This window comes from Diplotaxodon limnothrissa, linkage group LG5 (genome assembly GCF_057381915.1).
Source record: "Diplotaxodon limnothrissa isolate DT_005_m linkage group LG5, D_limnothrissa_male_GT1.1, whole genome shotgun sequence".
Classification (NCBI taxonomy): Eukaryota; Metazoa; Chordata; class Actinopteri; order Cichliformes; family Cichlidae; genus Diplotaxodon; species Diplotaxodon limnothrissa.
In genome coordinates, this window is record NC_140600.1 from 27,159,324 (window position 1) to 27,181,550 (window position 22,227).

Here is a 22,227-nt window from a genome sequence, read left to right on the forward strand (position 1 = left end):
TTAGTCACTCTTTTTGTAGCATCCAATTAAAGAAGTATAAAAAATTTATCTGAATAAATGTGCACCTCTTCTTGTCATTTCTGATCATTTAATGAACTGTATGTGATACTTGTATAAATCAGAAAACTGGTGTAAAATTATTACAGTATTTGATGGGAGCAGAAGACTTTCTTCAGGGTGTTCAGGAAAGAACTCTTGTGAGATGTGATGGTAGAAGTTCTGTGACAGAAACCAGGTAATGCTTTTCACTTTGTCTTTGGCTGATCCTCTCCTTCAGCGTTATCCCCATATACACTTGGGGACCACTTTCAGTATTGAATGTTTTGGATTAGATGCGTTCAATCTGTTGTGGATGAAATGGAGACCTGCCAGTTTTCTCTAAATGCATTCATATACAGTATCGAGCTATCCTACTGTCATTCAAATGTAAGTGGGTGGATATCAGTTTGAGTTCTTGATGTGCTCTGAGGGACAAAGACCTTGCATCAGGCCCGTTGTCTCGGATACCCAATCACTCAATGGGTGATCCAAACATCTGTTCAGTGCATCCTTGCCTGAAGGATCTAGTGATGAGCTAGTCTACCTTTTGAGCCACAGCTGCCCATCGATCTTTGGTGTTCATTACATTTAATAATAAATAAATAAATATTAAAAAAAAGTTACAAATGATAAATTAAACCCAACTTTTCAGTTATTAGACTATATCAGCCTAATGACTAAAGGTCTGTGCTGGTTTTAAGTTTCCACATCAGTCGTGTAAGCTGCTGATTGGATGAGGATTGCTTTCGCACATCTTCTTAGGTGACCTCACAGAAACTTGGTTTGGGCTGACTAACCAGCGTCAGTCTCCAGAACCAAGTTTCTAAAATTAAATGTTCTTTTTAAGAGAATCAGTTTCACACTCGTACTAAATTTAACAGCAGTGGATTTTTAGTTGAGCACAGCACTTAAAACATAATTAAGTGCAGAGTTCATGATTTGTTTTCATTTCCTTTGGAAACTGGAGCTTTTAGGATTCTCGGAGGGTTCCTGTGTCTGAGTCATTGGACGGAGGAGTGTTTAAGTTGGCCGTGTTTGCGCTCACTGAAACCTCATCGCTCCACTCTTACCGAAACCTGTTTGCTCCTTCATCTGTTTCACTTCCTTGGTTTCCATCCTCCAGGAGGAGAACAAGCCATCATGGCGGTGTCATATTTATGGCTCCGGCCTTCGCTCCTCTTTGCTGCAGATGTTGCTACTGTGGCTTGACTGAACTGTGTCAGCATGTAGAGGAGCAGAAACATGGGCCATCCAGATGAGGTTGTTTTCAAGTCCGCAGTCTCATCCTCAGCTCCGTTTACAGCCTCTGTAGAGTTGTGTGTCATCACTGAGAATAACTGCAACCAGATCAGTAATTGCAACCAGATCACAGCATGTGTCACATACAATAAGTCCAAAACTAGAAGCATAACTAGATAAATCTGGATAACATCTGCAGTGTTTTATTCTTTGGTTCTTCAACCTTGAAGGATGGCATTAGAGAAATTAAGGAAGCATGACCCAAGGTGTTGGAACATAAAGCACTTTTTTTTTCTCTCTTTTTGTAGGGAAAGACAAAACTGCTTTCATGTTTTCGCTGTCAGAGCAAGCTCGCGCTAACACACTATAAAAACCACCAGTGCGAAAAACACCAGCACATTCCCCAAGTTCTCCTCGTCATTCGGTGGGTTTAATTATACATTTCTTCCTCAGAGCCTGTGAACTGAGGTTATTGTGGAGACCGGGTAACTCTGGACCATGTAAACTCTTTGCAGTGTTATTGGTCTAGTCTAAAATTGTGAGGTTATGGTATAAGTGGCAAACTGGAAGAAGTAACTTTCTGTGAAACGCTCAAAGATTCTCAGAGTAAGAGCTTTATTTTTTTCTATTCCTGACTTAACTGGAGGAGCTCTTCACGATTTTGCTCAAATCCTTGTGTTGGGAAAGTGGCACAACTTTGGGAAACTGTCATGATTTTATTGCATTACAGCATTTGTCTGATACTAAAATTACTGGGAAAAGTCGTTCGGCTTTAGGCCAGCTGAAACTGTTGATCCAAAGGGGTCCAGCTTCAACTCCACCTTACGCATCTCCTCGCTGAGAAGCAATAATGTCTAAGTATAGACGGTCGGTTTACTCACTGGTGTAATCCTGGTTTGTCTGAAGAGGTAAAGGTAGTTTTTGTTAAGTCTAGAAGGTTTAAATCATTGTGAATTATCTAAAGCTGTTAAAGAAATTTGAAGAAGTTAAAAACTGCTCTTTATATCAGAATGAATCAACCAGGCGAGTCATAAGAACATTTCTGTAATGAGGATTTCCCCCAGTACGTAGTTCTCTGCCCCCCTTTTTTTTTTTTTTAAATTTTTAAAACTGCTCAATGTCCATCTATTCATTTATTAGTATTGTTTTATTTATTTTTGTTACTATTGGCATGGGTTCACCAGAGTCCCGGGAGTTTGTACAGCTGCCTGTATGAAGCAATCATGTTATTAAAATTACTCATTCTTTGGGATACTGACCCAAGAAAAGGCAAAGCCTCTTGTTAAAATGTTGGTAGGGCTAAACAAAAATAACGAAAGTAAAATATCAGCAGCACACACCCTGACAACAAAACTGTGCTAGTAAAATACTGTCCTGGTGGTGAAAATTTGAGTTAAAAATGTCGTATTAACTCAAAGTATCTAAAGGTCTGACTGGATGCTTCTTGGTCAACTGCACTATAGGAGTTGCACTTAAGGCTCTTGTCTAAAAATGTCAGTGTTCTCACAGGATGTCTTTTTTTTTTTTTTTTTTTTCCTCCCTGTCTTTGCACAAAGTAGGTTAAATAACAAGTGTAACAATGCAACACACAAAGTGCTGACATTTCTAAAATCCAGTGTAGCCTCACAACAACACACAAAGCTAAAATGTGCTGTCCGTGTGCCAAATGTCTCATTCAGATGTGACTGAAATCTCCTCAAACTGAGGATTTGAGAGAGGAGGAAAAAAAAACTGGCCCCAGGGCGAGTTTCTGCGCCTGAGAACATGTGAGGCAGCGCGCTCTGATTGGACGATCCCCCGGTGCGGTTGTAGCATTTGATGTCGACCTTGAAGATGTTTAATGTATACACATAAATAAAGGGTTTGTGGTGTTTATAGTTTCGTTCCCTCCCACGCTAATGTGTGTGAGACCCGGGCCTCAGTGTGGCTGCAGAAAAGGTAACACGAGAGCGGCCGGGATATCGACTTACACGCATGCTCGCCCCTTCTCTGCACACAGAAAAGTACCTTTGTTTGTTTCGGCTGTAAATGCAACAAAAAAGTTTTTGCACTGAGAAGCTTTAAAGAAGCACATGTCAGCTGAAATCCACCAAACATTTAGAGGTTTTACTACAGTTTCACCTGTTTTTGATTGGAGTTGTCACAGTTGAGACTTGTTACTTATTTATGCTCCTCTAATTGGGTTCTTTTAATTTTATTTAGCACTGAAGGAAATTTGTCAGCATGGAACAGAATGACAAACACAATCGCTCTAAAATCAGCCGTTTTAAGGATATTTGCTTTTTATTTCCCCCTAATAAGGCTATTGTGGCTCTATGGGTGGTAAGTTCACACACTTCCTCACCTGTCGAGTCCGATTCCAACAAAGACTGGTGCCTTTGTGAGGAAAATAAAATGAAGCCATTGTGGGAAGCACTATAAGCTGCAGTTCCTCTACTGGCCTCTTGGTCTGGCTGCTTTCAGGAATCTTCCAATGGTGACATAAAAGGTGGACGGAGCTTCTGATGATCTGAACGATGGCTGGGTACCCAGACAGAAAACGAACTCCAGGTTTTTGGGACTCCTGTGAGCCTCTGGGGCTGATCACCAACACTTTGTTCACTTATAGTAAAGAAAGATTTATAACAATACCCCAAACTCCCTTTAGCTCTGGTTAAAACCTCTTTGAGAAGGTGCCCAATGTGTTTCTCTGACTGAAACCTCTTGCATGTGCATGTGGAAATCTTTTGGTTTGGTTTGAATAGACATGATTAGAAAAAGGGATTTCAGTTTACAGGAAACTGTGCAGATTGTTTTTCATTTTGGGGTATTGTAGTGATGCGGCTACAGTAGATTAAGTGGCGCTATGTTGGAAAAACAAAAACATGGCACAGTATCCTGAACCCAATAAAGGTTTGATCGTCGTGTCCAACTATCCTATCAGCTGACTGTTTGGGTGTTTTCAGATATCTATGAAACTTGTGAACAGGAACAATGGAGACCGATTTAAATTATGTTGCGTTATCATCAGAGGTGAAAAATGGCCCACACTCACACAGACGCTGGACTGTCTCACAGCTGATCATGCATTTATGAAGGGGAGCTATTGTCATGTCGTCTGTCATTGTGAATTGGTGCTGAGCTGTTTTTGATGCAGGAAGTGTGATCTTTTGTCTGGGTGTAGTGGCAGCAGACATGACGCAGAGTTTAGCGCAGCCACTGTGTGCCAAATATTTAGTTAATGATGACTATCAGAATGACAGGAAGACGATACACTGCTGGGTCTGAAAACACAGATGCACATGCAGGCAGACTGAGTTCAGTGCGTGTTTTAGATTTAGTTGTAGGTTTAATTTGAGAGGTGTGGGGGGGGGGGGGTTGTGATGGTTTACTGAGGATTGTTCACTGATAATCACTGCGGTGAACCTCCTGCAGCCTGGCTCAGCTGCAAATATCCCAAATGCTTCTCATCTTACTCACTCCATTTCTTCATCTTTTAATCTTTTGCCCCTCTTCTTCTTCCTCCTGTTTTTCTATATATTAAAAAAAATAAATAAATGATCCAGTCACTAAACAAGTCTGGTTTTAGTTATTTTCCTATCTGAGTTTTAAAGGATTTGGCTGTTTTTAGGCTGCCTTAACTTCAGAAACTGTGAATAAGTTGATCATTTCTGTAGAGTAATGTTGGGCTGGGGTGGATTTTTTTTTTTTTTTTTTTTTTTTTTAAATTTTAAGACAAATGGTCTCAAGTTATTTAATACATATGAGGTAATGACAGGTTTGTCCAGTGCACTCCAGTGGACTTTGTGTTGGTGTACTCGGTAGTTTAACTGACTCATTTCTATTACTGACTTTATTTTAATTGATGTTCATCACCAGCTCTGTCACACAAGCTGTAATCCATCGAAGTGGAAAATGAAGCACAGCTGCACAAAAGTGCGTTCTTATATTTGGACTTGTTACATAGTCTGAACCTCCCCCTCCACAACCATCACCTGAGGGTTTTGTCAAACCCTTCAAGGAGCTTTTGAACCTTCAGCTGCTTTCGTCTTTGTGTGCGAGCTTGTGGCTGCATGTCCACTTTAACTCTTTTCCAGTTTTCTCCCCTTTTCCCTTTTTTCTCTTCTCTTCTCGATCAACCTCTTCTTCCTCACCACATGGCAGGTCTGGTTGTGATGACATCATTGCCTGGGAACCAGCAGGGTGAGGTCATGCAGGGCTAAACGCTGCAGTGTGTTTGTCAGTGTGCGTCTTGTTTATGCATGCAGACGTCATGCCAGATGTTTGTGTGTTAATGACAGGGCAGCTCTGCGCTGGTTAGTGAGCTCTTGTGACTCCTCTGACCTTCAGATTTCTTCTGCTCTTTGTCCATATCATACTTGTTGTTTGCTGTGTTGCACATCATGCTTGCGGTGTCCCACAAAGCTCAGTTTTAGGCCTGTTATTGTTTGTGGTGCACAAGCTCTTGCATTTCTGCTGCTTGGTAAACTGCCTGCAGACGCTGGACGCTATCCAGTTTTCATCATTTGGTTCATTCACTCGGAATCCCTGTGAACGACTCTCTAGAACATGGGAGCAAACTTAGTCTTTGATCTGTGTCTGTGCAGCTGTTTGTGCCCAACCAAAACCAGATTAAAGACGGAGAGAGAGACAGAATGACACAGACTCTGTATCCTGCTCACCGCTCATTACCCAAATCAAAGACATTAAAAGCCTCTTGCTTTCTTCTCTCTGCCTGTAATCTGGATTTTGTTGCTGGGATCACCCCTTCTGAGCTGCTGGTGCATGATTCATGTGACTCCTATTAGGCGCCACTCTTATTACACCAATGCATCATGCGGTGATGTCATCAATGGGTGCCCCAGTTTGGGAGCACCGACCTGATGTCTAGCAGTGGAAGTTGAAAACTGATTTCTAGTCATTTTAAAGCTCACTAAACCCCCACTGGAGACCTAAAAACTAATTTTTATAAACATCTGCTAAAGGTTTTACTCATCTCTGCTACTTCGTAGATATGTCTGCGGAGAAAAAGGCTTATTTTTAATGCATTTTTTTTTTTTTTGAAAAAGTGGTTCCAACTATTTTATTTTATTCTGCAAACAACGCTTGATTACAATAAAACAATCAAAATCTTTTATATTTTAAACGTTCATCTGTGGGATCGTCATTGATGTGGCTCCAGGATCGTGACTGCAGCTGACCACCACGATGTGGTGATTGGAGTTTGTTTGGGTTTAACTTTAGCCCCTAAAACGACTTTGTTTCTACAAAAATGAAGACTTTAAGACTATTTTATGTACATTTGCACACATTTTTGCTCAGGAATTATTATTGCAACCCTGATTTCAACCACATCCACCCCCAAACCAAACCCTGTGAATGACGGTCGTTATCGCTGAACGTGTCGTCCGTTTCTCAGCACAGAGGAATGTCATGCATCTTTGTGTCTTTGTTTGCGTGTGTCATGTTTCCCGGCAGTGTGTTGTGTGAATTGTGTTAATAATCGATCTGACAGCAGCAGAGGCTTCCTGCTGAGTGTGTGTGTTTATAGTTATTTTAAACTGAAGCTCAGATGTATACTGTGTGTGTGTGTGTGTGTGTGGCTTTTTGTTCCTCTACCACCATCCATTGGTCCTCAGCAGGGTGGAGGGTGATTTACAGGCTTAGTAGATGGATGGGTGGGGGGTGGGCGATGGAGTTGATGATCTCACCACTCAGGAATCTGTGCAGCAGAGGTCAAACCACACACGCGGTAGCTCCACATCCTGTTTACCACTGCAGGTATCCTTTGTCCAGTTCCACCCAAACTTTTACTTTTGCAACCAAATTTCAAATTTATTTTTCCACCTAAATTTACTTTTTTGTCTTTTTGCTGATGTTGCAACCTGCCATAAAAATGGTTCCTTTTAAAATCTGTGTTAAAACATATTCGTTCACTTCGCTTTCAACATGGGTCCTTGCAGTGTCTGGTTGGCACAGCTCATGCCCCTTGTAATAACCTCAGTCACTCCCTGACAGGCTGGGGCAGGTTTAATTCAACTAATGCTGAAAGATATTTGGAGACTTTCGACTCTTTGGAAATACTGATTTCAACAAGTCTATAGAGGAACCCCAAACACTATATTAACAAATGTATGAGTATTTGGGTAATAAAGTACTCTTAACAATTTCTTCTTGGGTGTTGGCAGACATTTGCCACAATAGCACCCCTCTGTCTTACTGAAGCACAAAGTAAAACCCAACGTAATATTTAACAGCAGGCATGTGGCCTCTAACCACAGCAAGAAAAGTGGAAATGATAAAATTGGTTAACAAGTTTTGTCGTATTGTTTACTGTGGTGAATCTCAAAGCACAAGTTTGAAATGGTTTGAAGCTGGAGTTTATAATTCTGAGGCCAGTGTGTTGGTGAAAAGGAAATTGAACACATCCACTGGTCTTCAGGCTATTTCTCTTGATTTTCTGCCGTTATCTCACCGCATGACATCGTTAAAATCGTTGCTGCTTCCGTGCGTCTTCGTGCATGTTGGCACCAACTGAAGAGATTTTAGACTTCCACCAAAGGAAGAATCAGGACTGTTGTGAGACTGTGGGCTAGTAGCGTTTAATTGACTCAAACTGAAAATTTAGCTTGTCTTGAATGATCAAAAACATCAGAAAACTGCTCAGACATCCTGTAGGTCACCCTGTAAGAGCCCCAGGTTTAAAAGATTTGGTTTAAATTATATTTACAGGAATTTGCCGTTTCAGTGTTCAGTCCTTACGGTGTTGGACATCCAGGTGAATGTTTTAGGCGGGGTGTGGTTGGCTGAGATCAGTGTGATGATCTGCTTTAGGCATAGACTGTTCTCTACTGTTGAGCGGTAAATTATTGGGTAGGAAGCTGAACATGTGTGTCTGCAAGTCATCGTGCAAAGGAACAGCTGTAAGCGGTGCAGCAGCCGTGCCTCTGAGGGCGAGATGCTTAGAAAGAAAGTGAACTGCAGTGACCTCTGCTTATGACAAATTTTATTTATTTTAACAACCGCAGCGCATTTGAGTTATACAAAGCTGGAAGAGCCTGGTATCACAACGTAGGTTTATGGTGACTTTTCATATGAAAGGACTTGTTTTGAGCGGTCAGCTGTCCGACGTGATATGACCCTTAAGTTTGTATTGTAGTGATTTTCTTAAGTGAATTATCAGAAAACAGATGCTCTGCTTCCTTTGTAGACCTAAAACTGATGGTTTTATTGAAACTATCATGTCTCCCTACCTCTTTGAAGCTGTGTGAATATTTCCTAAATTGAAGTCATTAAAAGAAGTTGGCTCAAAATGCTGGGGGTGGAGGTTTAATGTTTAGTTTAAGTACAACATGCAAGAACACTAAGATGTACAAGCTATCCACATTTTAATATCTGTTAGACGGTTAAACTTTTTGATCGGACTGTTGATTGGTTGCCATGGTGCAACGGTCTTTGTTTGACAGGGTGTGTCTGATTTTTGTCTAATCGTAGGACATTTCCTCATTTTTCAGCCACCTCTCAGATGTCTGTTGTCTCAGATTTCCAGGACTGTAGCAGTCGTACTTGTTCGTAGTGGAGATGCTCTGTGCTTGTGATCTTTGACATTCCTTAATTCACCACAGCAGATGGGCAAAGGGGAGACTCTATTAAAAGGCTTGGTGAAAATTGAATCAGTGCCCCAGACAAGCTGATCTGTTACACTGGAAGAACTGTTGGGACCATTCTTTGCCCCACTGAAGCCTCCACACAGAGCAGTAAAATACAGTTGAATCTATTACGGAGTCTAATGGGAGAAAAGTGAAATCTCTGGATTTGAACTGTATCGGCGTTTAGGTTTTCCACTCCATCAGTGAACGCAGTGCCCAGTTCTTCCTGTCTATCGAAAGACTTTAATCCTGGACTGTCCATTATTGAAGTTGGGACACAGCTCCTCTTCAGTAAATGAATTGATGTTGCTGAGGCTATCCAAAGCAGCATGATGGAGCTTCTACTCGTATTGAGACATGAGTCGTGTTTCACTAGAAGTCAGACATTTTATTATGCGAAATGTGAGGATGAAAGCTTAAATACCTGCTGCAATCCTAGAAGGGAGACAACTTGGTCATGAGTATAGAGTCATTTAAATAGATCAGAACTTTTGTGGCGACAAAATGTAACCAAATTGACTTGGTAGTAATGGTTTTTGTTTTTTTTCTCCATACCTGCATTTAATTACCTGTTGTACCTGGCACTGAGCTTTATAGGTAGAGGTGGGATAGCTTTGGTCATCACATTACTTTGTTAGGAAACCTGAATCAGTTATGGAGAGATCTCAGGGTTTGATTGTGGCTCTTATGTGTAAACGTTTTGTTTACTTCTCCATCCTGTCTGTAACTTGGGTGTGAGATGAGGATTTTCTGGAGTTCTAGGTCAGCAAGTAGGTTGATTAGTTCAGCTTAAGCGCTCAGGGCTCATTATGCAACTTTCTGTAAGAGTCCAGGTTTGACTCACAGATAAGAAAGGCATTTAGTTTCGTTCAGTTCACCTTTATGCTATCACAGTCCTTCTTTTGCTTTCTATTTCTCTTCATGAAAAGGAAAAAATTCCACGTTTCTTTGTCTGTCCTTATGCAAACTCAAACTATCCCAGTACTTGCTTCTCCAGTCCTGTCCTTGTTGTGTTGATATTGTTTTGTCTCCATAGCAGCTGGTCAAATCAGCAGGTATGGGCAGGAAGAGCATCTTGCCGAGAGGCAAAAACATTGTTTATGTGATGCAGATCCGGGCTGTATTAAATGTGAGCCACTTTGTGAATGGAGCTGTGGATGGATGAATCTCAGAATAAAAGAGGTGGCGACTGCAGTGGTCTCTTATCGCTGGGGGCGCAGGAGTTGAGGCAGACCTCTCGTGTCAACCTTTAATGGTTACGGCATGTTAGCTGTGAATACTGAGTGCACTCACCTGCTCTACACATGGTGTAAGGGACAGGTACAAGAAGGGAGATGGGTTCAATTTACTATTTAAAATATTGTTTAAGGGGTTTAAAAAAAAAAAAAAGTATTTTAAACTGTAGATAATCACAGAAGTGGATTTGACTGAAGAGAAAATATTTCCCATGACTTAATGCAGTCATGCAGTTTCAGTCTTGATTGTAGATAATGTGACACCAAAGTCGGGACCTGTGCATGGGAGAGAAGGCAGTCGTTCTAGAAGAGTCTCAAATATCAGCAGCTGGCTTGAAAAAAAAAAACAAAAAAAAAAAAACCAGTTTATACGGTCCGTTATATTGAAGAACTATCTGAATGAACTTGCTGGTCACTGGGACATAAACCGCATGCACAGAATTACCGGTCACATCTATTTAAAAAACAAAGTCTTAAGTTTGACTTTGGTCCAAAATAATGCTGCTGTAGATTTAAATTTAGTTTCTTTTGAGTGCAGCTTTTGTTTTCTGTCTTGGCCAGTTTCAAGCCTAAAAATGTCAGCTCTTTTAATAGTTTTTTTTTTTTTTTTGTTGTTTTGTTTTAACGGCAGATTCTGTATGTAGGTGTGACGAGGTTTGCATCGGGACTTTATGTAGTTCACAAACATTTGTTGTCGAGTAGGGTAAAGTAGTGTCGAGCAAAACAGAGGATTGGGTTTGGAGTGTGATTGGTACAGATAATAAAAAGGCCAAATGGGCTCTGATATACAGGTTTGTAGGTCGGGTCATGCAGAACTGTTTTGATCCTGCTATAATCTCTTTATCCATTGTATGAAAACCACTGCAAAATGACTCATATTTCTTGGTTTGTGGGCTGGATGGAGTCAAATCATTGCCACAGTTAACAACTTCAGTCATTTCTTGAAATGAAGAACTGGTGAGAAAATTTGGCTTTACCTGCCCAGGTGTGCGTTTCAGTTGGCAAGCTGCTGCTGCTGGAGTATTTATGGCTTTGTTCTTTGGACCAAACCCAGAACGTTACATCAGGGTTTATAATGAGTTTCTCTTGCTGTTTTGAAATATTAGCTGAAGACTTGTAGCTGGCTGCTGGAGTAATGTCTTCTCCTCAGCGCTACCTTGGAGTCTGTCACGAGGGAGGGAAAGGAGGGCTCAGACTTTAACCGGCAGGGAACAATGCAGCAGATTATTAGAGCGGTTAAAGCCGTCTGTAACCTGCTCTCTGTGGCACTCACACGAGCTGAACTCTGGAGATGCCACAAACGGTCCTCGGGTTTATTGTCTCTGCTCCTTCTGTCATCGTTTTAACTGGCTGCTTTTTAAACCCCCCCCCCAAGCCCTCCAGTCTTTCTGCTACTCTCGACCTTTATATGAACAATGGGGGTACCATGGTGATAGCCTCGTTACCCACAAAACTGTGTCGACAACGGCGCACACACGGTGTTTAGTTCCCAGCCTGATGTGAAGTGTTAGAGCAGAGGTTCAGCCAACCTACATCCTAAAAATGAGCGTGGAGTTTAGCACTACAGCTAGTCCTCCAGTTTGAAATGAGGTATGAAGATTATTACGAACTGTTTATTCGGTATGGTCCAAAATAAGTAGTGAGCCCATAAATTGAGCAGGAAAATTACTACAGAGGTGTAGAAGCTGGTTTTCAGTGCCCTTCTTTAGGAAAAGAAGTGTTTTTGGAACTACAGCTATTGCTATCTGTTGGCCTTGAGATGGATTCAAGGTTCCTCATTGGCTTTTCTTTGAACTGGTTCTGACAAAAGATAAGCTGTTCCACTTCGCCAGACTCATTGACAAAAGTGGTAGTTTTTACCTCACAGTACACAAGAAACTCGAAACACTCAACGCTCAGTCTTGAGGTAAAAACAGTTTTCGTCTGGTAGCTTTGTCTCATTTGCACAAATCGAACTCTATCATCTGTTGTCTCACAATTTTAACGTGAAGTTTAATGTTTATGTTCAGTGGATCGTTGCATTACACATGGTCACGATTCCATATAAACACAGGAAACATGCACAATTTTAAAAAGTCCCTCTGATCCAGACAGTTTGATTTCTAGTCTTTGCTCTGAATCTGATCATAAAGTAGGGATGTCATTATATGGTCATGTACACACCTCTGTACAAACCTTCTAATTGTCAGAGACAGCCAATCAGACAAAAGCTGCCTTAAATGGCAACTTTCATGAGCTGAGGGGCTGTGCAAAAGCTCGCTGTGGGAGAGAAAAGGATGGTCTTGATCTGTGAATCATGCATTTCTCATGCATTGATGTAACACTTTGTTACTCACAAATTCTTAATGCAGAAAGTGTCACAGCTGGTGTGATTAAACCGTTAGTAAGCTGGGTGGATATGTGAGTTGGGGGTAAAGTTCACTGGCAAAGTGTTTGCAGTTCGTAGTGACACACATACTTAAAGGTGTGGCATTACAGTCTGAGTGGGAAAGAAGGGAAGAAAGGGAGAAACCATAGATAAGAAGCTGTATGTTAATAATTCATGCAGGTGGGGAGAGTGAGATGGATGGAGGAAAAGCAAATGTAGTTTGAACAATGAGAAACAGGAAAAGAGGGCTAAAGGACACAAAAGGGAGATAATAATTTTTTTTTTAAAAAATGTAGAAAGCAGGATGTCGCAATGCACACAGTCAAATGTTGTCACTGGGCGAGGCGGCAGCTCTGCAAAGCTCCACCTAAACCTGAGCTGTCGCAACATGTTGGGACTACAGCTGTCCTGCTGGCGGTGGAGCGGAGCTGAAGTTTCACGGGGTGGATCACAGGATTTCCCACACTCTGTGGTGGCGTGTTTAGCGGATATAAGCTGTGTCGCGACTGTGTCAACAGCTCGCATTAAAACGCCAACACAGGCCATTTATAAGGCGTGGATAAAATGAAACAAGTCGTTTCGCAGAGGTAGACTGCGGCCTCGTGCAGCTCTGCTTCAAAAGAGCCTGATATCAGATGTTTTAATGGGATTATAAGCAGTTACTCATTAGAACAAGTTTTTCTGATTATCTCTGCTAGTGGCTTTGTATGAGTCAAAATGATCTTTATCAATATCGGTTCATCTTCAGTCTGAAACCAAATGTTGTTGTTTTTTCCTCCTCTCCATCTAAGCCAATGTCACCTCTCAAACAGAGTTGAGCAGCAGCTGGATTAGATGAGCATATTAGGAATGGGGACTCTCAGTGACATCACACAGATCCAGTACTCAAAGACAAAGTCTGAAACTGTTTCTAGAGCAGTCTAAGCCTGAGCTTTACCATAATATGGCTTTCTTTGAGAGGCTGGAAAGTATGATGGGCAAAAGGTTTGACCTCAAACTATAAAACACTCTTTAAAGATGTTTAGTCCAATACTTTTTAAAATATTAATTACATTTGCTTTAACTATAAATGTATACACCATTATAAACATGTCTTCTCCAACATGTTCCTTTTACTTAAATATAACCTTCATTTAAATATCACACGCTTGCTTTAACAACTTGCTGCTGTTATGAGAGACTCTGAATAAAATGATTTTATCTGCTGTGGTCTGAACTCTGTGTGCAGCAGCTGAAGATGAACTCATGTTGCTGTGTGGTACCAGCTGGTACAGTAAGGTCTGGTTGATGTGAAATGTTACCCAGCAGCGCTTTGTTCAGACTGTGAGCTAAAAAGGTTTACAGCCACAAAGTCAGGAGCAGGTTTGTTGCTGGCTTGCACTTCAGATCTGCAGCTAAGCTCAGTGTTGCACAGTTCTGTGAAATGAATTCTGCAGCGTGAAATATCCAGTCCTGTGTGGCAGCAGAGGAAAGTGGGACACGTTGTAAATATGAATGTTGCTGGTTGGAGGTTAACGACAGTAGGATCTGGATCTGGACCCAGATCAGTGTGTCATATTTGTGTGAAGATGGGATTAAATGTGTCCTGGCTTACGGTGTTAAATTATCCTTACAGAAATTCCTGGATCATGATTAGTTTCCTCTCCAGTTAATTTTAAGTCCATCCAAGCCTCACTGTGGTAACTTCTTCTCGTAATTGCATCCATAACTTTGTAATCCTGCTAACAAACTGTACCAATCACGAAACCTCACTAAAGGGGGGGAAAATGAGCCAATAAACATTTAATAAAAGGACCAGTGTCAATACTCTCCCAGTTCTCTAAGATACTGGAAAAACTCTTCATAAAAAGATTTGACAGTTTTGTGGAAAAATATGAATTAATGACAGTCAGTATGGGTTCAGAAACAACAGATCAACAGCTTTGGCACTGATAGATTTAATGGAAAAGATAACGGAATGTATGGATAAGAGGTATGCGCTCGGAGTTTTCTTAGATCTAAAGAAGGCGTTTGATACTGTTAATCATGAAATTCTATTAAAAAAACTGGAAAAGTACGGGTTTAGGGGAGTGGTTTTGGAATGGTTAAAAAGCTATGTAGGGAATAGGCAACAATATGTACAAATAAATGAATATAAATCTAATTTGATGGATATAGCTTGTGGAGTACCTCAAGGTTCAGTACTGGGTCCAAAAATGTTTATTATGTACTTAAATGATATCTGCAGAGTATCAGAGATTTTAAAGTTTGTAATATTTGCAGATGACACAAATATACTGTGTTCAGGTGGGGAATTGCCACAGGTTTTGGAAATGATCACACAGGAATTAACGATATTAAAGAAGTGGTTTGATATAAATAAATTATCATTGAATCTCGATAAAACCAAATTTATGTTGTTTGGAAACCAAAAGAAAAACATCGAAGTAGAAATATGTGTTGACAATGTATATTTAGAAAGAGTAAATGAAATAAAATTTCTTGGGGTGATCATTGACCACAAGCTCTGTTGGAAGCCACACATTACTTATGTTCGGGGGAAATTGGCACGGGGCATTGCCGTCCTGGGGAAAGCAAAGCATATGTTGGATCAGAAAGCACTGCACATTTTATACTGTGCTTTACTACTGCCATATATGAGCTACTGTGTAGAGGTCTGGGGAAACACATACAAAAGTAACACACAAACAATAACTATAATACAGAAAAGGGCCATTAGATTAATAAATAATGTAGGGTGCAGGGACCATACAAATGCACTCTTTGTCAAAATGCAAGCTATTAAATTCCAAGACTTGGTGAAGCTTAAAACAGCGCAAATAATGTATAAAGTCAGAAATAAATTGCTTCCCAAAGAAATCTGTAAATTGTTCATAGAAAGAGAAGGTGGGTATAACTTAAGAGGGAAATGGAATTTAAAAATACAAAGTGCTAGAACCACTTTAAGAACTATGTCTATCTCAATTGCAGGAGTTAAATTATGGAACAGTCTAACAGAAGAAATAAAAGACAGTCAAAACATAAAACAGTTTAAAGTAAAATATAAAAACCTAATTTTAAATAAGTATAAGAATGAAGAAAACGGGGTTAACCCAGGACGGTAATGTTGCTGGTAATGGTGTTGCGGTTCTTTTTTTGGTTGTTTTTTTGTTTTTTTGTTTTGTTTTGGTTTGTTGTTTTTCCATAACTTGTGTATCTGCAAATATACACATTCTGTATTTTTCATATGAAAGAAACTATACTGTGGTGGGGCTTGCTAATTTCTTGTTTTTGATTTATGTATGTTATGTTTTGTTTTACTTCATATGTTTATATGTTTCATATGTTGTTTGTTTAATTTAAGACAAAAAAAATTTAAATGAATGAGAGGTAAAACTTGGGGTAGGGACAAATAAGTAAATACTTCAGCCTACTCCTTTTCAAACAAATAATGGAATGATATTTTGTAATGATTGTGAAGGCACATGTTTGAAATGTTTGAAATAAAAATGAACTGAACTGAACAAACGGAGGGATGTGACGGACGGAGATGAACCTTTTTATGGGATTGTGGTGCTTGGTGACATCTTAAAGGAGGGGGGCAAATAACTGATCTGAATCTGACCTGAGGTCTGCCTGTTTCTTTCAGACTCTAAAGCCATTGTAGATGGGAACCTGAAACTGATCCTGGGTCTGGTCTGGACTCTGATCCTACACTACTCCATCTCCATGCCAGTCTGGGAAGGCGAGGATGAAGAGGTAACGTCCAGCTCGTGGTTTGGTTTTTAAAAATCACTTGTTTTTGTGGCTGTAAATGGAAAGCTATCTTCTTCAGGAGCTTTCTAACTGCAATGTGCTTTTGTATTCAGGCAGAGTCAAAGACACCCAAGCAGCGTCTGCTGGGCTGGATCCAACACAAAGTCCCCGATCTACCAATCACCAACTTCAGCCAGGACTGGAGGGACGGCAAAGTACTGGGAGCACTGGTGGACAGCTGTGCACCAGGTACGCCTTGTTGTTCCAGGCTGTGCAGGAAGTTTACCGTAACAAACTTCATTAGCAAAAATTTATTACACTGTATCGTCAGATGGCATTTTTGGGTGAAGCTGGAACTATTTGGCATGCAGCAAGCCTGTAAGAGCGGCTTTCTCACAGCATGGGTGTGTTTCCTTTGGAGTTTAACCACACTGGTATTTTTAATTACCCTGTGTGTGAAATCGAAGTGAAAGCCAGGCTCCATGTTTATGTATGAGATTCCTAAAAATGCCAAACTGAAAACATCAGAATTATAAACACTGTCTTTTAGATTACTTTTTAAACAAAGAATAATGAGTTTTATCTTATTGTGTACAACATGTAAGTGTTGCTAATACAAGCCCAACTCTTTGTAAACTAATTGTTTTGTTTCTGTTGTTTGCAGGCCTGTGTCCAGACTGGGAGACCTGGGATCCAGTCAGACCAGTGGAGAATGCCACCGAAGCCATGCAGCTGGCTGATGACTGGCTGGGCATCCCGCAGGTTGGTTTTCCCTCCATTGTTTGCCGTCACTGCTCTGACCTTTAAATTAACCTTTAAAGCATTTTCAGTGACATTAAAAATTCAGGTGACGTCATTTAGTGCCAGAACTTTTGTCTCCACCTCAGACACTCACTGTTACTTTGTTTTCTAGCTTTAGTTGGCTTTTCAAGTCAAACGCTTTGCTTGCTTTAGCATCCAAGTGTGAGGAATGCAAGAGGCTTTTAGTGTAAACAAGCAGATCACAATGGCTGCAGTTCTTACAACGCCATGCATTTTGTGTCACGCAGCCCAATTAAGGCAGAATCTGCTACTCTGTGAGCTGCTGCCAGAGGTCAGAGGTCAAGAACATGGTCAGATTATTATTTTCCTGATTTTTGCTGCAACACAGGAAGCTTTTTCATTTTTCAACACAAGCTTGTCTGAGGTTGAGGCAATGCAAGCCTAGAGTTTAACAGCTGTAACATTTCTGTAATGAAGAAACTTCACAGGAAGTGATTAGGAAAGTGTCTTCATCTTTTTGGAAGTGGGTACTTGGTGTTTTAGATGTTTGTTTGAGGATAACAAAATACTTTTCTCTCTGCAGCCTCATTTTTAATCTTAAGGAAAGAAAATGGTTGATGCTTGATGTGTTTCCTGTTTCACCTCCAGTCAGCTGACACTCAAACAGAAGTCTTCTTTAGAGAGTAAACGAAAACCCAAAGACTCACGGCGTCAGAGTTCATTCACATCCACATTTCCACCTGAAGTCATCACTAATGCTTCTGTGTCTGAAGCGACTGAGCCAGAATATCAGACCAAAGTAGTCTGTTTGCATTTCGATAGATGAAGTAGTCGCATATTTAATGTGAGCAAACCCCATTAGACCAGCGTTTCAAATTATGATGCAAGGGGTGTAAAAGTAACCCCTGTGAACCAAAAGTTCAGGCTTCATACTTTAAACATTGGGACATTTTCCCCATAAACAAGTCCGAATTGTTTTCCATGAACTTGACTCCTCACTAAAACTGCTGAGTTTTCCTTAATCTGTTTTAAAGCTACTAGAATAGCTTTGAATCATTCTGTCCAAAATAATCTTTACGTGTCTTATGTTGGTGCTCTTCTTCTGATTGGCTGCAGGTGTCTGCCTCTTCCTCATGACATCTTACAGATCCAAGAGTAGAAAAAAAACAGCATGAAACTTGAGGTTTTGACAGAGGTTACTTCTACACACTGATGTCATTACTTGAAACATTGCCCATGTTTAATTTATGCATCCACCATTGGTTGTGTGTGTGTTTATTCAGCATACACTGTGTGTACACCCTGTTTACACACACGCTCCAAACAATGAGCTCCATTTTCCAGGATAGTGACTCTTGGTTCCAATGAAAGGAAATATTAATGCTTCATTATATTTTTAACAGCATGCATCAAACCTTGGTGCAGTAAAGCCCACCCCCCCCCCCCCCCCCCCCCAACTTCCTGTTTCCACATGACAATGCCCTCATGAACAAGGCCTGGCGCAGAAGGAAATGGCTTTCCCAGTTTGGTGTGAATGAACTGAACTCATCTGTAGAGATGCCTGAAATGAAGCCAGCTCAATAAATTTGGGCTAAAAAAAAGTGACATCTCCTCATGCAGCGCCAGCATTGGATCTCATTACTGCTCTGGTGCATAAATGGTTTGTAATTGGAAGGAAATGTGAAACCAACAACAGATTATCGCCTTGTCAAAATCTCGTTCGACTATCACATGTTCGTCTATTAGCTTTTTTCCTTTGTATCTAGTTTGACTGCCTGTGTGGTTGCTGCGCAGTTTCCGATTCTGACTGATTACTTGGTAAAAGATCGTATCCTGAAGCTACCATATCATGTAGAGATGACTGCAGATTAACGTGGAAATGGCAGAGTTATGTGTATCAGTTTATCTTGCGATAGGAAATATCAAATGTAATTCATTTTGTTTATTTCAGTTAAATTGCCATAATTATGAAGATGGCGCAGAGTTTCTCAGCTTTTAATGGCAGTCTTGTGTCTGAGCAGGGAAAAAACAAACAAATCCTGTTGGTCATCATCAGATAACCACATGTGAATGACATCCTCAAGAACTAAACAGAACAGGAGATGTGTGGTGGTAGAAATAAACACACACTCAGATTCTGCTTTCCTGTTTACCAAACCAGAGTGCTCAGGGAAAGCTGCCTTCACACTGAGAGCCAAGTTCTGACTTCTAGGGACAGTCGGGTTTATTTATTTTGGACCAGCTGTAAACGGTTTGTGCGATTGCAGGTGATCGCTCCAGAGGAAATCATCGACCCCAGTGCGGACGAACAGTCGGTGATGACCTACCTGTCCCAGTTCCCCAAAGCCAAACTGAAGCCCGGAGCTCCACTCAAACCCAAACTCAACCCCAAGAAGGCCCGCGCATACGGACCGGGTACGCGCACAAACTTGCAACACAAAATAAAGATTTTAACACTTCTGAAAACACTCGAGTTCATCTGGTTACGATTCAGTAATTTGTTTTTCTCACTGTGTTTGAGCACTTGACACGCTGCGAGGAAACAAGCAGCTATAATCTAAACAATGGGCTGCACTCACATCTGATCCACACAAACACAAGGTGGTGAGGTCAACATTTGTTCTTTAACTTGGACTGTGAGGAGGAAATACCAGGAAATTAATAACAAGGCAACACAGACATCAACACGCCCACAGCAGCTACAGACTGACGGCTTGTGCTAGAAAAACAAAAGCACAAAAGATTTAAATATTTATAAAATAATAAAATGATTATGTCAGGAGCAGTCTGTGTGCTGCAGCAGCTGCTCCCTCACAGGATTCTTGTCTAGAATTTGAAAATTGCAGTATTTGAATGCTTTCAGCTGAGCTTTTAATCTGTGGTCAGAGATGAACTAGCGAGAGCATGTTAATAAGGACAATTTGAAAGGGAAAAGTACGGAGACCCGTTTGTGACAATGTGAAATTCAATTAAAACACAGTACGTCCAGATTAGTAAATGTACACCCACTCATTATGGAATCTGATGCTGGACTCTGTAAATCAAACGGTGCACATAGAAGAACCCTTAATCACTCATGTCACTGTAAATCCATCCTGTGTGTTTGTGGTTCAAATATGTGTGCAGAAGGTTTTGATTGGGATTAAATGTGCCGCTTGTTGATCTCTAAAGTTCCTGAATTGACCGTCGTCCTCTGCAGGTATCGAGCCCACAGGGAACAGAGTGCTGCGACCTGCTGTCTTCACAGTGGACACATTCAGCGCGGGTCAGGGGCAGGTCACAGTCTACCTGGATCATCCAGACGGCACAAGAGAGGAGGTAAAATCCACCTCCGCATTATAGAGTAGCATCTAATGACAGGCATAAACATATTTTGCTTTATGGATATGCATTTTTGTTCTTGGACTGTGCTGGGCAACCCAGAGAGCCAAAGTTTAAGGAAAAAAAAATAGTGAAATTGTGTTTATAGCTGTTTAACTTCACAAACGCTAAACTCATGGACCTGTGTGTATACTTTTACTTCCTTTTAATTGGTCCCCCTTTTAACTACCTTAAACTTGCATGACATCCACTTGCATTTGTGTCGATCAGCTGAATGCGGAGCTTAACGAGGGCAAGAAGACGTACAGTGTCACCTACATTCCTCAGGTCATGGGAGCCCACCAGGTAGGCTTTGTTTTGACTGTGAACACGTTATTATAATTGAATCAGGACAGAAGAAACCCACTTTCTGTGTGTCGTGGGGCAAGTATTTATTTAAAAAAACAAAACCTAAAGGTTATTGTTCCTCTCAGCAGATGTTTAATTAGGAATTATAACTTGTGTAATACGCTAATTTGCTTATGTTTCAACAACAGAAAAACGACCAGCAGATAAAAGCAGTGTATTAGTCAAACCTTTGGAATTAGAAAACACTGTCACCTACCTAGAAAGTGTTAATTTTCACCACGTCAAGTTTTTCTATTCTACGACTCTGAGTGAAGAAGTCCAGAAATACATGGACTTTTTTTACTGTAGTGAAGATTTGTGGTTCGATGTATTTCTTATTAAGAAATTAACCTTTAAAGAAAATTTATACATATTTATACAGTTGTATTCAATTTAATTGGAAAATGCAGTACCAGTAAAAATAGTTTTTTAATTTGGATTTATTGGAAAAATTAATGCCAGGTTTTTTTCTCATTGCTGTGTAATGAAAAGTTTTAAAATTACACGAGTTGTTTTTATGATATTGTTATTTATTGTTATTATTATTATTATTATTATTATTATTATGAATATATATTTTTTAAAGCAGAATCTAGATATTTACTTTTAAATTGTTCTAGGTCACTGTGTTGTTTGCGGGCCAAGAGATTCCCAAAAGTCCCTTTGAGGTGAATGTGGATAAAGCGCTTGGAGATGCTTCCAAAGTCACAGTGAAAGGCCCGGGAGTCGAACCTGTGGGCAACATCGCCAACAAACCAACTTACTTTGACATCTACACTGCAGGTAAGAGCAGTCGGACACAAGAAGAAAAATCACTCTTTAAAATGTTTCTACATACAGAGGTGGTGTTTTTATGGAGAATCAACACTGATATTAAAAAATCGTCACTGTAGGTGCCGGTACAGGAGACGTGACAGCCATGATCAAAGATCCTCAGGGCCGGCAGAACACTGTGGAGGTGATGATGGAGGATAAAGGCGACAGCGTGTACCGCTGCACTTACCGACCCACGCAGGGTGGCCCGCACACAATCACAATCACCTTCGGAGGCGTTGGAATCCCCAAGAGCCCCTTCAGTGTGGACGTGGGCCCCGGTGAGTACATTGTTTTTCCCATTTATCTATTGCACAGCTTAAATCCTTTAAATGAAAGAGTCATCACCTGTTTACTTGTGCTGTCTCCTTCACTGGCAGCCTGCATGCCGGGAGCGTGCAGGGCGACAGGTCGAGGTCTCCAGCCATCAGGTTTGAGGGTCAAACAGGTCGGTGATATCAAGGTGGACACCAGGAACGCTGGCAGTGGAGAACTGAAAGTGACAGTCAAAGGACCGAGTGAGTGCGGTTAATATCTTAGAAGCTTTTAAGAGAAGTGAAATAAGCTCAGACCTAATAACAAAGAGCCACCTTCAGAATCTCATTGGCCCAGTTTCATACAGACACTGCAGTTTTTGTCCATTTTCTGTTTAGTGACTTCACGTTCAGGCTTCATGTTGTATCCACCGGCTCAGTTTCCA

At 40.7% G+C, this 22,227-nt stretch overlaps 1 protein-coding gene across 1 annotated transcript in view; it reads left to right on the forward strand.

The window, feature by feature from the left end:
• Window positions 1–22,227, forward strand: part of flnba (filamin B a) — a 64,366-nt gene that overhangs the window by 13,171 nt on the left and 28,968 nt on the right. Inside the window, exons 2-10 of the mRNA XM_085353378.1 lie at window positions 16,138–16,247; window positions 16,358–16,493; window positions 16,909–17,006; window positions 19,274–19,421; window positions 20,206–20,324; window positions 20,598–20,672; window positions 21,335–21,497; window positions 21,608–21,808; window positions 21,908–22,045. Of these exons, the coding sequence (XP_085209504.1) occupies window positions 16,138–16,247; window positions 16,358–16,493; window positions 16,909–17,006; window positions 19,274–19,421; window positions 20,206–20,324; window positions 20,598–20,672; window positions 21,335–21,497; window positions 21,608–21,808; window positions 21,908–22,045 (1,188 nt within the window). The remainder of the gene's footprint in view (window positions 1–16,137; window positions 16,248–16,357; window positions 16,494–16,908; window positions 17,007–19,273; window positions 19,422–20,205; window positions 20,325–20,597; window positions 20,673–21,334; window positions 21,498–21,607; window positions 21,809–21,907; window positions 22,046–22,227) is intronic.